Below are 18,609 nucleotides of genomic sequence, written 5' to 3' on the forward strand. Positions count from 1 at the left end.
CCATCTATAGTATTTATCAATTTTATCGACGTATTTGCCATATTAATAATGTAAATTATGATGTATTTAATTTGATTTGGTCATTTTATATTGGTATTATTATTTAATTTTAAGCTCATAAATTATAGTAAACATCAGTAACCCGTAGAGTGTAAATAGGTACTTATTTTATGTAATTACATATTTTATTTATTAACATGATTTTATAGTGTTTATACTTTGAAGTACCTATTGGTTTGAACTTGCAATGTCTTATTGTGTTTTTGAGAAAAATGTTCCATCTGCCCTAATACAACTGTATTATACGCCGTAATTTATGTATATTAAGCACATTACTTTAGGTCAATAAATATGTGTTAGATAAAGCGATATTTTATGTTTTCTGTTTATTGATAAATAAACATATACACGTAGTGATAGTGTAATGGGTTATTAAAGTAGTGTTATTGTGCCATAAGTACAAGAAGGAATACAATAAATTAATTTAAGTGATATCGATCATTTAAAAATTTAAAATAATTTGATTAATAAATTATTTAAATGATGCTGAGCGTTGGTGGAAGAAAGGCGAAGGAAGTAATAACTGTAAAAAAAAGTGAATAGTAAATAGCCACTAAGGCTAGTTTAAGTATTCCCAAAGCTTATGTAAGTACCTATCTAAACCATGTAGCCATCGTAGGAACGGAAATACCCGTGGCCGCATTATATATACTTTGTATAAATGAAACGTGTCTCTTATTTAGATGTATATACCTATCTACTTGCTGCTATAATTATACATTTGGATCTAGGTGATAATTTAAAACATTCTTGTAAAACAATGCAGATCTGGAAGCAACAACAAGACAATTCCAATCAATATACATTTTTCAGGAAGTACTTGGAAATGTTTTAAAAATTAACAAACAAATATATATTTAGATCTAACATCATTCCATATTTTATGATATGAGTATTAGCCAGTGAAAATATTATTAAAATCAAATTTGTATGGTCTCAAAACCAAAAAATAAAACTTGGTGATGTCTAGATGTAGCACTAAAATAAAAACTAGACAATTCCATTTTTATAACATCATATAAATGGAGATGTCTGATTGTTGCACTAAAATGAAAACCAGACATTTCTATCTCTGTGTTTGACATGTGTTGCCATTAATTGTCTGGTTGTTGCACCAAACGGCTCAGATTTTTTTTTAACGTGTAATCAAACACTATAATATTAACCAAAATATGGAAATATTAGAGTCTAATGACATCATTATACTATACAAATACAATATAATAGTATTATACAAGTAATATAGTAATATATCATGCAATGTTTTTTGGCGATAATTAGTTTAGTCACTGTGGCTGACCCACCGTCTCCGTTCAATATCGTTTTTTGCATACAAATATACACAAATATACAATTATACAATGATGGTTTAATATTGAAATAATAAATTAAAATTGAACACACCCATTACAGTGAATTAAATTATTCTAAAAAAAATACAGTTCCATGACTTCTTTTGTTAACTTATGAAACAATAATGAACATTTTTTAAAAGGTGTTATCAATTAAATTAAATTATATTTTTGTCTTCGATAACGTAATTTGTTGACCATGGACAACTTCCACGCAATCGCTTCTATATTCACTAGGTATCGTAATTCCGCAGTTGGTAATCTTGTCGAAGACTGTGCTACTTTTTTTTTTAAAGTAAATATTTTTTAAATCATTAATGATAGTGTTTGTTAGAGTTTTAAACAAATTATAATTATCTTACAAGTTTTGGTATTGCACATTATTTAGAAATATTCAAATATATATTAGTACTAAAATATCTATTAGGTATTTAATATTATTTAAATTATGCACTTTCAAATCTTACTTTCTGTAACATAGTAATTTAATTCTTATACAGTTTCTGATAAATCTGCTAAAAAAACTAGCTCTCAAAACCGTTGAAAAATGAATTTAAATTTAAGTTATATAATAATATATGATTATGAAAATGTTTGATAAAAAAAAAAAAAAAAATGCATATTAGACTAAAAATAATAAGGCTCATTATTAAGTGATTAAAATGCGTTAACTATTATTTTGAGTAAATGTAAAATTATTATTAGTCCTCTATAAGTAGCTACAAATCTATATAATATCGATTTATTATTATTTTTATATTTTATATAGGTACGGTAGTTGTCATTATTATACATTGAGAGAATTTGTCTCCATAATGATGGATCGTTTGGTACAATAAAAGCATGACGTGTTAATAATTATGAATTACTTGAAATATGATTTTTGTATTATTGTTCAATGTTCATTATAGGTACCTAAAGGCTATAATATGTTATTTTCTTACATTTTTTACACATATAATCAATACCTATGTACATTTTAATTTATAATCTGTATAACAATATCAATATTGTGTATAAAAAGCAAAATCTATTTAATAGTGACATAGTTTTTTTTTCTGTCAGCTCAAAGTCCACAGTTGGTACAACACGATGGTATATGATCGAAGATTATTGAATACCTACATAAAGTCATAGCTTTATCTATAAAACGGCATTTTACATACCGCCGTTGATTATGGGTAGTGCATAAACGTTTTAGCAGTGTTGAAAAGTGTTTGTTTGCTCGTCTGTTATTGTATCGATCTCTATTCCTATATTTTGTCAGCATCATCGTAAATAAAAGGTAAATAAAATAAGTCTAACTAATAACAAATATTATTACATTAAAATATTTTCGTAAATTGTTGGAGTATATATTTTTTATAACAATAATATTATTACTTATTATACTTGTTTGTTAAAAATGTGGAATGTTACACATTAAACATTATGGTCTAATACATGTGATACAACTAATTAATTGTTACAAACAGTGAAAAAGTTTTTCATTCTCATTTCTATCAATTATAATCGAATAATTGTTATTTATACACATTATACTACGAGGCAAACACCATCGTATTTGTAACAGGATTATAAAAGTAATCGTTTTAATTTTTTTGCAAATACTTAGTTGATATTTTGTACTTACATCAAAAAATAGCGTTGACCAAATTTTAGTAAATACATAAAAAAAATATGTTTAGATTCTGAGTGAAGTGATGAACTCATTGATTTTACGAGATGTGTGTGTGTGTGTGTGTGTATAGTGTAATGTATATTGTATATTTTTTGTATCTGTCTGAAAACATTTTTTACTTCAATTTTAAATCTCAATATCTTTTCTGTCAGGGAAGTGTATCTAATTGGTTTTTTATGATTTGCGATCGTGAGTTGCTTTCTTAATTATGGGTATAATTTGTATGTATATATACGTATAAAGACGAATAGGTACCAATCTAAACAATATTGGATTTAAGTCTACTTTTAAGAATTCGTTTTTTGCGTTTACGTCCAGAATTAAAAAGTGGAGAATAATAATATTAATCTTTGTAATATTGTGTTTGTATAATAATATATTTCAAACAAAGAAAAAAATAATGGAAAGATATAGAGTAATTTTAACTCAGGCGAAGTTTGGTAAGATAGCTTTAATAGAATATCATAAAATATTCTTAATTTACTAAAATATAGGCTTATCTTTTATCATTGAATTCAAAATCAACAGTCAACACATACTTTACTGACTTACTCAATTACGAAGTACGCTTGACTAGGTGTTGATCAACTGTACATCTGAGAGGTTATGCATACGTTTCCTTCTTTTTTTTGTCTCTCTTGCCGGGGTAATAATTTTTTATTCACATAGACTGAAATTTGAACTGTATAATCGAAAATTGTATTAGGTATTGATCAATCATTCCAAAAGAAATGGTATTATCCTACTTAAAACATCTGTACGACTGTACTGACTGCCCTCATAACTTAGGTGTGTTCCAAACTTCTAAATGTATGTTCATACATTATTTTAACAAATATTGGCGTGCTCAGTATTTTTGAGAGATGGACTATAGTGACATGTGTTTTTGACTGTTCAGTGTTCACACACTACGACTGACTATGTTATAACAAAAACATTGTATTCTTACATATTATGAAACAATGAAGACTGTGAGAAGTGTGTAGACATGTCTACCAAATTTTTAAACATTCTTCACGGACTAAACAAAAAACTCAACAATGCATTCATTTAATGACAATTTAATTTGATTAAAATTAATTTTTTCCAAAATTAAAGTTGTTCATTCTACATGTGAAACTGACACAGTTTGTCTTATTGTGTACCGTAGAATATTTTTGGACCTGTGTTTTAGACTTATAGTTTCCACGAACCATTGCAATAGTAATAACTAATAACCATATAATTTTCTTCCATCCGACCGACTGAAATATATGACGTACGATGAGTCAAGGACTTATATTTACATGTCTGTCGCCCCGAGACATTTTAATTTTGCATTTTGCAGGACAAACGAGTATTGACTATTTGACTATTGATAGATTTTATTTATCAACAACAAACAATTAATACAAAAATATAAGCACGTTATAGCTCGCTAATCACAAACAAATCTCTACTACTAGGTATATGAATTATTCAGAAGAGCTGTCATACAATTATTATCATTATTATTTAGGTATCAATTATCATTTATCAATCAAATTCTGACATCCGTGTTTCATACGTTCGGTTTTATATTTAATTTCTAAATTATTTATTGAAATGAATTGTTTAATTTAATTTTTTGAACGCTGAATCTATAGGAAAATTAAAAAATGTAATATAATTTAAAACTTCAATGGTAAATGCCGCTGTATGTCTGCTTGTGTGTCAATACAAGGCCCCTGTCGTGGTTTTTATCCGAAATATTGTCCTCTACTCCTCTATACATATTTTCATCATAAGCATCTTTACTTTAAAATAATTTTTCCTTTGTTCTGCATAGACACACTTCGTTTAGTCGTTAGATTTAAGTTTTCTTTATTCGCATATGCTGAGTTCATGAGGACACAATGATCATGAAATAATAGTTGAAACACTTGAAATCATAACAGCTTAAATACCATTATACCTATTATCTAGTATATGTATAACTGCATTAACTTATATGTCATATGTGTGTATGCTAGCTAGTCTTTGAATTTGAGTGCACGAGGGTCACCTATACAATTATAATTTTTTGTTCTTTTTTACCAGGGCTTTATTTGCATAGTTTAAGATTCCTATTTTTTGGTTATAGACCCCCCCCCCCATACAGGGTTTATGTATTTCACCGCACTAGTAATCAGTTTATTATATTTTTAAATTTTGATACACAGTGTAGTAATTATATACCCATTGGTTATAAAAGTTGTTATTCATTTTTTGCTGACGTCCGGCGATATAAGTACCCAATGCTTATATTGTTGTATAATATTTTAATATATTATTATTTTTCTGTTCAATGAAAATGTTTAAATTCTAACAAACAATTATTTGACGTCATTGCAAGTTGTAGGAATGTCCGAATCGAATATAATATAGGTACTGTTTTTCACCTGCTATAATAGGTAGGTACTTGGTATGTGTAATATGTATAGTATTATAGGTATACCTACTACCTACATCTAATATTAAATATATATAATTATTATTTATGCTATACCTATAATTAGACAAAAAAAATATGAGACTACTGTCATTAGTATTGTAGTATTGTGGTTGTTTCTATAAATTGTATAATCATTATAATAAGTATTATTTAAGTAGGTACGCCACAAAATCGTAATAATTCTGTCTGTTTATTACCGTCTGTCATATATGGAAACATAAAATATAAAAAAAACATTTTTATGAAGATCTATCGTTAATGATTAATTAAACAGTATTAAAATATCTATTAAAAAATGAATGAACATTTACTAACATAAAAGTTACTTCTTATACTGCTGAGTTACTGCAAAAATGTATAAGTAGGAACCTACCTGCTACTTACCTACTTACTTATTTAGTACTTATGTACCTTTATGAAAAAGCTATGTAAGATGTTTTAAAAAATACCTTTTATTTAATTTATAAAACCAATAATAAGTAACGATAGGTTATTTATCTCTAAAATAACTATATGTTGTCCAATCTATTTTTATGACTCAGTATATGTAAAATCTTTACAAACTTGATTTTACTACGTTTCACGTGTGAAAGACAGTTGTAGTAATTAGCATTATAATAAGTCATAACAAACACGCATACACACAGACTTAAACTACATTACCTATATTCAATTGTTGTCGTATCAATAACACAGGTTCACGACATTCAACCATTACAATAATTTATTGTGGTGGTGAAAATGGAATTTTCCACGGAGGACGTTGAGCGCGTGTTGACGTCCTCTATAGTCAATACATCCGTAGGTAACAAAACGTGTATCTATATATGTTCTCTAATTGTATAGTATTATTGACTAGTTCGTAATACAACTAGTATAAGACTAATGGGAATATAGGTATGGCGTAGGTACTTATAATATGATGTATGCTACACACAATACACAATATTATAATAATATATTGGTATAGGTACTAATATACGTCTGACATGTTTCATACCGTTGACCACCGAATACCAATAACAATAAAATTACATTTATTTATAGATTGATGAGTGATGTATATACATTATAAGTACATATGTCAAACTGTATAGTATGCGTTAACACGACTATTGTATATGATAACCTTTGCTGTGGTTGCTTCAATGAAAATATAAAAACTTGTGTATAATAACAATATATACTGGCCACTGATTGATTGTTTTAATAGCAATTTTTTCCGATATTTTTGTTTTACATAATTAGAATTTATAACACAACATTTTTGAAAAAAAAATTATATTTTTGACTTATATACCAATATACATTTTCAATTTCATATCGTGAAGAAAAATATTTGTCTAAAAACGTTAATACAAATTTAATTTCAATTGAGTATTTAATTAGTTAAAATGTATAACTTATTTAAATGTTTAATGTTTAGTTATTTAGAGTGATGTAGAGTAGCACAGAAGTTAGGCACTTTAAACAAAGTTGGTCCACTACTCTGATCATTGATACTATTGAACCATTCTTTCATAATTTGGCTTATATGAATACAAATTCACAGACCAAATATTCTGATTTGAAAAAAGAAATGTTAAAATGTATGGAATTTTCCAAAAAATTAAAAACTTTAAAGAAAATGTCGTTTTTAATCCATATATATTAATAATGCTATTAGATATTTTTCTCTACAAGGAAAATTGAGGAATCATAGATAGGTTTTTAGATATAGTACAGTGGAAAAATATCTAGTAGCATGCTGCATTTTGTTAGGAATTTATTTAATTACATTTTTTAACAAAAATATGTTTTTGGGCTGGATAGATGTTTTTTGTTTTTGAACGATTTTTCGTGAGGTTTTCGTTGTCATAGTTATTTATTAACAAAAACATATTTATGACACATAGACTTTTTTTGTAGAGAAAAATATTGAGTAGCTACTATGGTTTTATGCATTGTTGATTTGCGATGGCAATAAACAATGAGTAAAGAAAATCAAATCGGCTTCTTGAAAATCGGTTTTAAAGAAAAGAATTGTACTCAAAAACATAACATGTATGTTAAATTATAACAATAAAATAAAAATATAGTTTTTGTTTTTGTTTTTTATTTATTTAAAGTAAAAAAATCTCCCTGTATATATACTATAAATTCTAAGACTATAATAATACACTATAAACAATATACAGTAGAATCCGCTTTAACGATCATCGAAGGGCCTTGAGAACCAGATCGTTACATCCGAACTTCGTAACAATATCCGGATGATAGGCACTGCACGTGAGATTAAAACCGACTAAGAACGTGGCCGGGAATCGTTTAATCAGGAATATCGAATTATTATACGGCATCGTAATAATCAGATTCTACTGTAAACGTACGAAGTACGACATACCTGCCAGTGTAGAGTTCTTATTAAGTCGATTAACAGGACGTAGGTTAATTTTAGCAAGACCCAAGGAAATTCTAATAACACATATGTATGCCTTCAAAACTATTCTTTTATTGTGATCAGTAGATATTTTGGTAAGGTAATAAAATAATATAATTATATATTATAATAAATATAATTTTATATTATTTTATTTTATTATTTTATGTTATTTTACGTAATATAATACATTAATAACTAATAAGTAAAGAGCTAAGTTTATTTTATGGTGAAGTCGTGAAGATTTCAGGGGTCAGGTTTCTGCATATTATGTACATTATACAAAGTGTGTGAAAATGATGATAGATTAACTATTAGACTTATTAGATAGAACAATTTTTATTAGCTACTTCATATTATAATATTTCATATAGTTGAAACACTTTATAGAAGAGACGACATCTTTTGATTCAGTAATTTCACTTTTAATAAATTATTTTCTTTTAATAATTGGGATATCAAATTAGGCAAGCCTTGCAAATGTCACATCAGTTTTGTGATATTTGTAAAGTAAGTTAAAAAGTGTATTTTTTCACACAGAACTGTAATTTTTTTAATTTAAATTTCTGTCTATTTCAACTTATACGTATACTATAAAGGAAAAAAACCATGCTGTGTATATTAACAATTCAAAAAATTTGTTTACGAGTTATTTTAATATTTACCTTTATTTCTTAATCAAAATCAAACCTTTTAAATGTTTCAGATTATAGATAGGAGTCCCACGAGTCTCTACGCATATTATATAGACGACCCTGAGCCTCTTAAATGTTATTACTATTTTCATAATAATTATATGAATTACGTAAAACTTACGAGTCCGTACAACGGATTGTGAATTGTATTTTGTACTAATCATGAAACCGGAAATTATTATTCGATATTATTATTATAATCGGTATTCCTAAGTTACATATTACCACTAACCGGTTAAAGTAATTTTTTGTTTTAACCATTTTAACTATATTCACAAATATTGATTTCAAAACGTACTATATGGTTATTATTCCTGCAACTTACCCGGAAATATATTATTTATAAACAATAACAAAATTAAGTCTGTACCTACACACCGGCAATTGTAACTTTAAATATCTATAATTATTACAGTAACTTATTTTTATGATGGTGATACAATATTCAATTCTATTCGATGTTATTATTGTAGGAATAAGTCGCGTACCCTATGGCCCATACAAATAAATATGCAATAGAGTATCATATTATTATTGTGTCCGCCTGTGTAATATATGAAGAAGATCAAAATAATAATAATTTAATTTTTCGATTATTCCAAAATTGTATTTTACTTAGCTATAACTTAAAATAGAACTTTCAACTTTTTTCAACTTTTACCAGGATTGGTAGGAATTTCATTAAATCCTATATTAATAATCTTATATTATATTGAAACTGATCTACAAATTAAGTATTCAAAATAATACACAAGATATAAGTTTTCCTTGAATTCAGATTATTTTGATGAGTACAGGAGTGAGCAGTAGTGTATTGTTAAAAATAGTTGTGGGTACACGCTTTCTTGAAGCTGTTAAATCGAATTAGTTGTCAATGATATAATCTTAATATTAAGTCAAAATAATTTTTTTTTACTTTGAGGTGTATTAAACTTAAAAACCTTATTATAAGTATCGGAATAGGACTATACAAGTATTTTTCAACTACTAACTGAATGAAATACAAGGACACCACACAACGACTTTTTGTTTTAAATATACCCTTAAAATAAAATGTATTATGACCTTAAAAACCATAAAATGCACTAAAAATGTAGAGTAGGAGTTTGATCCCAAATGTTGTGAATTGTATTTTGTTACTCACGTTCACATAGTACGACAAAATTAATTTGAACGAACATTGTTATAAAGAAATGATTGAGAGTTAAGAATTGAGAATTTGAGCTACGGAGAATATAATTTATATAAATTATGTTAATGTTATGTATATATTCATATAGTTATACCTGCATGGATGCATTTATGTCATATGGGGCCACACTCATATACATATATATATAATTATAAATTTATAAATATTTGTATATATTATAAATTTACAAGCAAAACGAATTAAAAATAAATGTAATATATTTATACCGGTATATAGTATCTGTAACTGGTAAAAGGTTGTCAAAATATTTTTTGATAATCAGCTAATAATATTATGTATTGAATAGTAAATAGTAAATACTATCCGAGAAGTAAAAATTACAAATAATTATAGAACATTTTGTTTTCATCACCCAATATTCTACTAGGTATACGAGATTATACAGCCGTATACCCGTGTATCGCCGTCAATTTAGAGAGTATAGGCTAAAAAAAACACTAGAGAAGTGAGTATACACTCCGTATACCTCTTAAGTTCCAATACATTACTCCGAGTGTGGTTTGAGAGGACGTTCCGTGGACATTTGTTGTCACTGTTTTACAAGTGCTTAGCATAGCAAATTTTACACTCGGCAGATTAAGGTTTGCTCAATATTAGTTCAAAAAATTTGAGTGTAATGATGTCTAATAACATTTAAAGCTAAGATTATTATCTAGGGTATCTCATAGGTTTTTTCATTATATTTTAATTTTAAAGCAAGGTATGAGTATTTTATTTATTCATTTATATGTATAAACAATTTAGAATTTTAAAATACTCATAATTTGCATTAAAATTACATAATAGTAAAAGGCTTATGAGATGTATGTTGTAAAAGAGGGAGCGAGACAACAAATTGATGTCTGTGTAACGTCCACTTAGTGATCTATGCAATAGACATCCTTTATTGTTATATTGAAATTTTGAATTTATTGATTGTTGGCTTTAGGGATATTAAACATTGTTGAGTTTCTTATAAATAATATTTTATAGTTTATTTTCTATAAATGTTAATAAAAATTTGGTTTTTACTTTTATATAAGTAGGTATTCGAATTTCATACTTTGAAAAATATTGACAACATTTTTTAAATTACATTTTTTTTTCTATAAATAAAGAGTACTTATTAGTTATTACTACCTATCATATAATAAAACCTAATAATTTGAAATGAATGCACAGCAGTACTTATACTGAAATTAATACCGGGTTAGTATATACGTCTTACAAATCTGTACTTATTTTTTTTTTGCAAAAATTGATCCTATCTGCAGCCTGCAGGTCCATACGCCACGTGTGACATCATTGTATGAGCAGGGAACGAATGTTAACTGTATGCTGTACATTGTTATATAATCGCCGATTGAAATACTAAATATATAGATAGACGTCGAATAACCGATAACGTTCAAAAGCTTAATTTATAATCTTTTTATGTTTTTAAAATATTATCCTGGCTTCATTAGTTAATACGTCTTTTTATTATTTGCATTGATTTATATTCATTGATTATCAGTTTAGCTAATTTTCATTAGTCTAATAATTAGTCCTAACTTAAAAACCTTTGACTTTGCAGTTTTTAGTGTGCAAAAGTATAATTTTTATTGATGTAGACTCTGCAATCAAATGTTTCGTTTAAATGGCGGTTAAAATACCTAAACAATGATGTTATTAAAGGTGAATTTCTTTTTACATTTTATCAATTAAAAGGTTGTTGACCGCGTACTAAATTATCTACAAAAGTCTTACGTATTAAAATTGTATAACTTATTTTATATCATGTTTGAAATATAAATTTTTACTCAAGTAAGTAAATATTTCAAAGTTATTCTTGTTATAGTTGATACAATTTCACATTTTCTATAATTTGTAAGATTGTAGGTAGACTGTCCAAATGAGATGAATCCGTGCATAAATCAATACTTTAACTTACTCTCAATCAGTCAATGTTTTTAAAAAATAATTTAATTTAAATTCGAACTAAAAAAAGTGGTATTCAAAATAATATTACTTTGCTGCACATACACAAAAAAGTTAAAAATTCGTGTGACCTGAAGTCGTTTATATATTTAAAAAAAAAATACAGGAATTCAATTTTTAAGTCTTTAAATATTTTGAATTAGGTCATTTTAGTATTAAACACATTGTATTATATAAATATGTACTAATAGTGTTATCTACACATACAAATTCTCATTTAAATAAAAAAGTTCTTGTTTAAGTTAAAAGTTGAAGGAGTTACATATCTTAAGCACTAAAATGTTGAAAATGTGTGTGAATACTTTCAATATCAAGTAGGTATTATTAATATCTAATAGTAATAAAGTAATTTTTTGTTCCTATTTAACTGATAGTAGAGTAGGCTCCGTATGAACAATACTACTCCTCGATAATATACTCACCTATAGTAATTTGGACGGAGCCAAAAACTGCAAAAAGTGTTGAGTGTATACATGTAATTTTATGTTTGTCACTTATAACTTATAGCTATAGAGTATAGAGCATAGATAATGGGTGTTGAGTGCCCCATTTATGTATAGAATGTAATGAATGTCAAAATGTTAAAATAATATAATATATTGAATAAGTACAACATCAAAACGTTCGGAATGTATTGTAAAAATGTTTGCCTTTGTTCCTATTTCCAATTTCCCAAAAAAACAAATCCATTTTTATTTGGTATTTTTAAATGATTATTAATGTTTTGACATATGTGTACCTACTACATTAAAATTAAAAGAGTATAATTAAATGCGTTACAATGCTTTTAATTTTAATAATAATGTAATAATATAACAATAATTATTTTATATAATATATTAATAATATTATGCTATCACAGTCTATAGTATTATTGTATTAAGCATGATTACTGTAGACTGTAGTCGGCGTGTTAATATGTTATGTATTTTAATTATTATAATTTCCAGTTCCAAAGTCTCTTTGACCTTCGTAACACGTCAGTAAGAAAATTGTTAAGTTCACCTTAGTTTGGTATACTAATACTGAAATGTGTGTCAACAGCTGTGTACTGTGTACAATGTTTAGTTTATAGTATATCGGTATATTATACTATGCAGCTATATAACTTTTTTAACTGAATAGTATATAGCTGTTATAACTATTCAGTTAAGATGATAGAGATAGTTTTAATTTAACACTAATGAAATATGAATTATGATGTTACACTTACCCACGACTATATAACCAATTACTTACAACGTAATTTATTATAACTATTCAAGGTCCAACAAAATGTATAAGCCGGAAACGAGTTATGAAGAATTCTTGAAGTCAGAACAAGAAAAGTATCCGGAATTAAATTTAAAAGACATCGAGGCGCTAAAAGAGCGATTGAAAGAAAACACTGATTTACCTCCTATACGAGGTACGGTTTTATAGAATTACCTATAATTGAGGCAACCTTAAATACATGTTATGTACGTTATGGAGTTCAATAATACATTCCTAATATATGTATTTTAATATTCTAAAATTCTATACAAATTTTAACTACATATTATACAAAAGCCTCTATACGCATTTACGTTTCCATAATCCGCTTGTTTGTTATTTTTTATAGAAAAATTAATCGTCATGTTCCTCCACAGTAGTTACTTTGATGTGGACGTGGCGTATAACACAATCGTTGCTAATTACAAGTACCGTAAAGAACTGCCACAAGTTTTTGAAAATTACGATCCATCGTCTGAAGATATGAAACAGGTCTTCGACAGCATGTGAGTAATAAACTAATATATTATTGGTACGACTATAATTGTCAATACCTATACAGTATTTTAGGTATTTTTCTAATACCACACATGTAAACCAAAATACCACCCACATTTACGTATATTATAAATTATAACTATCCGTCGACTTCATAACTTTTAAAACTAGATTTAGTGTGCCATAAAATAATTATAAATTTAGATCGTTTTATCTTGTACAATGTCAAAGGCAGAACAATTACATCGAATCAGTCTTCCAAAATAACTGAATAAGTAAATGTATGAAGTAGATGGATTATTATTACATTTTATTTTTGCAATCTTTAATTTGTACGAATTAGATACCAATCCGTTAAATATTTTGATTTTTGAACTTGAAACGATCGATTTCTGAATTTCAAAAATATTTTTATTTTCACTGATTATTAAAATGAAGATTAAGAAAGGATCAAAAATTTAAATAATTAAAAACTGTTACCTTAATACGTTTATATTACCGTAACGTTGTCTGCAAAGTTCACGACACAGGAGTGAACATATCAAAATAATCTTAAACAGTCCTCCTATATCCATACCTATGAAATTTAGGAAGATTGATTTTTGGTTTTTTGTTTTTACATAGGAGCATTTCGATAGTGTACAATCCAAGTACTGGCAAACAAGAGCGCATCCTTTACACAAATTTCAAAAGTACCGATCCTCGAGAATACGATTACGTGCGTTGTGTTAGATACTTTTTTATGATGTTGGAATATTTGATGGTTACAAGTGGCACATTTGACGGGCTGGTATTAACAATGAACAGTAAAGGCGTATGTTGGCGGCATATTACCAAGACGCCGATGAATACAATGAAAAAATTACTCGGATTCGTACAAGTGCGTAAAACGTCAACAGTTTGATTTTAATTTCTTGGATTATTCCAACTTCTAATAAATTACAGATCTTATTGACCATAAAAAAACATATTATGTGATCATTACTACGATTATTCTGCAAATATTGGTGTACTGCATAGTCTGCAGGACGCGGGTATATATATATATTATAATGTCTATTAGCTAGGCTAAGTGTCGGTAATCTTATAGCAGGTCAAAATTATTTATAATTTATAATGAAATCTATGAATATATTTTATTCACCATAAATCATAATACAAATCTGAAAACCTTAAGGTTACCTATACACTTATAGTAGGTACATCGAAGTAACGACGACGCTAACCTTAAGAGTATAACCTATAACATAGTTTAGTATATAACCTATAACCTTATGTTGCACAGTTTATAATTTATACAAAATATAACATTAGGTTATAAAAATAATTTAGTTCATATATTACTTAATCCTTATATATGTCATTCACATCAGGCACCATTCACTACCAGTTACTATTCCCAATATTATTTATACTTACACATGGTTATAAATTCAATAAAAGATAAATATTAATTCATATTATTTTGAAACTCATATTAACCGAAATTTATTAATATTAACTTAAACTTCATATATCTATTTTTATTTTATTAGTTTTTAAATAATATTGTTATCAGTTTCGATTGTTTTGAACACCTACCTATATTACGATGTGTGCAGAGTTTTCTGAAAGATAACGTCTTTAATAAAATAATATTAGTCACAAGCAGATAGTATTTATAAAAAAAACCGCAAAATGTAAAATTTAACTTTAATTTTGTTTTTCAAGGAAGCATTGCCAGTGCGACTTAAAGAAGTGCATGTTTTAAATGCTGGATCAATAATTAGTATGCTATTTAACATAATAAGACCGTTTATGAAGAGTAATCTTATGAACCTGGTAAGTATTCAAGTCGTTTTAATTTAATTTAATTCATAAGCACGGGACAAACCCTAGAATTAATTTAAATATATTATATTTTTTAATTTTTAATTTTTTCAATTTTAATTTATTCATCAAGAAGATATATTTACTTTTCGTTGAAAGCTGTTTAGATATTTTATTTATTTATTGATACTTCAATAATAATTATCATATAGGTACCTACAAGCATTTGTGCTGAATTATCATTCAACACTACTCTACTTTATATTAGGAACTAAAAAAGAAAATGGATACGTCAACAGTAATGTTTTTTGATTAATTTTTTATTTATATAAACTATATTACGATCTATTAAATATACACAGAATTTGAGGTATTGACAATTAAAACTTAGCTTCAATGAAACATGCAACACGTGAAGATGATCCAGAACAGAACAGAACAAAACAAACAGCAACAAAAATATTTTATAAATTAAATCTGAAACACTTAACTACTTTAAGTTTTATAATTCATTATATCGAAATTACAAATACGGATAAAAGATTATGTTTATGATGTGAGTTATGTTTTGTATTTTAGTTGAAAGTTTTTCCTGAGAATTCAACCGAAATTTTCAATCACGTACCCATCGATATAATGCCGCAAGAAATGGGGGGCAATGGAAAATCACATTATGAATATACTGGTAATTCACAACATAACATAACCTAACCTTACATTAGGTTTTTATAAGAATTAAAATTTCAGACAAACTTTTTTTTCTGTATTTGATCAATATTTTTTGTGTTTGCAGAAGAAACGTACAATCAAATGCTCTCTGCTCGTGATTATATTTTGTCTCTATAAATTAATAATTCAACTATGAAATCATATTTGTTTTTTTATATAATGCGCTAACAATGAAATCATACATGATACATGCTACGGAGTAGATATAACCACTTACATTAGGGTATTTTAACATTTTTAGTTCAAATTATAGAGTATAAAGCAATTTAATATATTTATAATAGGTCACACAAACGTCTATTGGAGTTCAACAGATTTTCAATACTTTTTGTAAAACAATAAATAATAACTTGTTCAATTTAATTTATCAAATGATTGTGCATATTATTTAAGTTATAAATATTATTTAATGTGCCTATATGAAGGTGGTATAAAATTTAGTTTAATTTTATAATTATTATACTAATTGACAAATGTATATTATTTTATTTATCTTAATTTGTATGTTTATATAATTGTATTATTGAAATAATAATTATAAAGAAAAACTATCAAAGTATAAAAAGTAATGAGTTACTCTTGTGAAGATTTATAAGTATAAGATGTTAAAAGAAAAATTGATGATTATTTATTATATTAATTGTTGAAAGTAAAATCAATAGTTATAGGTAATATTACAACTTATAAAGATATATGTTCTTATATATTTGTACATAGGCAGTAGGTACCAGACATTCCAAATTGTTTTTGTCTTCAACAGTTAATCGCGTGAATCATGTACAATTTTTGATACTATTTATTACACAATTCGTTGTATTCGATTCTCAGTGGAGCAATGGATGGTTTGTTTTACAAATATGTTTGTCTATTTATGATGTCGTTTTTTTAGTGTTTTTTGAGACACTAGGTAAAATCTTCAATATTGAACTTGGTTTCTGGTAGCATATTGTATCTTATACCTTGGTAGTCAGGTCAGGTGTAAAAAGTAGATAATTCCAATTCATAATTATAAAAGTAATATAAACTAATGGCCCTTGCTGCCGAGTTTTGTTTCCAGATCAATAAAAAAAAAAATGTATACAACTCAAATAGTTAAATTCTATGAAAGTATGAACAATATTAAAAACTCAATCTTACGTTTCCAATGAAACAGTATGTAGAATATAGATATTTTTAAATAAAAATATACCTACCATTATAGAAACTTCTTTATACGTACGCATGCTTTAAATAGGTACCACGCAAAAGATTTCTTGCACTCAGATCCACCAGTTTTCGCATTATCTTCTGAAAACATTCACAACATCCTCTAAAACGAGAATGGTATGAGGCCATTTTTCAAGATAGTTGTTTCATCATAGTTGGGAGTGAACCATTTAGTGTCTTTCTCATCTCACACATTTCAAATGTATTCTACATTTTTATCACATTTATTTGTTGCATAACATAATATGCACAGATCGTACAACTATCTTGTAAAATAATAATAATCATTAAAAAAATGATTATTTATGTTTAATAAAAGAGTTATAATTAAGTACCTATTTAAACTCCAAAATAAAAAATTATTATTTTCTCGAACATATCAATTTTTTGAATAAATTATCATTGACACCATAATAAAAATTAAATGTTTTTAATAATTCAAAATTCTATGCTGATAAAATTGACGTCCAACGGTTTATATATAATTGTTAATTATTACCATAATTATAAAATTAATACTTATATCAATACTATAATAAGTAAATAGGTACTCGTATACCGTATTATGAAGATACAATATAAATACCTAGGTATATAATATTACATAAGACAATTTTTTTGATTAAACAATAGTTATAATTAATGCGGCCAAAATAATAATGTTAAAACGTGTGTTAAATATTTATATGAAAATCATTGAATAATTTAACTAATTTAGCAGGTGGTTATTAAAATTAAAATTTAACATTCATTAGTTCTGAAGTCAAAATTCATGTATAAAATAATGTTTCAATGTATTTTATGGTTTTAAAGTATCAAATCTAATACTAAAATTTGCATGAAGGTGATAGCAATTAAAATAAAGAATGAAAAATATTAAATATGATAAAAACTTGTAAGCTTCCAGCCTTGAATAACATACTCGTTTAGCAAGATTTGACGTTATACCTTTCACATAAAAACTGAATTAATTCGTCCATACAAATTAGTAAAATATTATGTTTATTAGTTTAATTAAAGGTGATAATTGAATATTTCAACTAGGTATTGTAATAATATAATGAGTATTGTGGTATTTGAATTAGGTGAAATCGGTAATTACTAATTAATTGTCATGTTAAAAACATGCATATCAAAGTATAAAGGAAAGTTTATAAAAATGATTTTTATCTATCGGGTGGAAATACTCGTACTTGGGACATTATACTGACCCATCTTTATTCCGCTAATGCTAATTCCATGTCAACACGATAGCATAATGCGCCTAAACTTGTATAGATTA

The 18,609-nt window shown here is 26.4% G+C and overlaps 1 protein-coding gene across 1 annotated transcript; it reads left to right on the top strand.

Moving 5' to 3' along the window:
• Window positions 1–2,562: 2,562 nt before the first annotated feature.
• LOC111037236 (alpha-tocopherol transfer protein-like) lies at window positions 2,563–16,330 on the top strand. The gene is made up of 7 exons (XM_022319648.1): window positions 2,563–2,697; window positions 13,097–13,239; window positions 13,435–13,591; window positions 14,208–14,463; window positions 15,294–15,404; window positions 15,972–16,077; window positions 16,186–16,330. The coding sequence occupies exons 2-7, from the start codon at window positions 13,107–13,109 to the stop codon at window positions 16,236–16,238; spliced, it is 816 nt and encodes a 271-aa protein (XP_022175340.1). The 5' UTR covers window positions 2,563–2,697; window positions 13,097–13,106; the 3' UTR covers window positions 16,239–16,330.
• The last annotated feature ends 2,279 nt before the right edge of the window (window positions 16,331–18,609 follow it).

Source organism: Myzus persicae, unplaced genomic scaffold, assembly GCF_001856785.1.
Source record: "Myzus persicae strain clone G006 unplaced genomic scaffold, MPER_G0061.0, whole genome shotgun sequence".
NCBI classification, from domain to species: Eukaryota; Metazoa; Arthropoda; class Insecta; order Hemiptera; family Aphididae; genus Myzus; species Myzus persicae.

What these genes read in the sequence shown, in the direction of transcription:
- LOC111037236 (XM_022319648.1), top strand. Translation starts at nt 13,107, where the DNA reads ATGTATAAGCCGGAAACGAGTTATGAAGAATTCTTGAAGTCAGAACAA. An exon ending in AAACAGGTCTTCGACAGCAT is followed by an intron (nt 13,592 to 14,207) that starts GTGAGTAATAAA and finishes GTTTTTACATAG; the next exon opens with GAGCATTTCGATAGTGTACA. An exon ending in ATCACATTATGAATATACTG is followed by an intron (nt 16,078 to 16,185) that starts GTAATTCACAAC and finishes TTGTGTTTGCAG; the next exon opens with AAGAAACGTACAATCAAATG.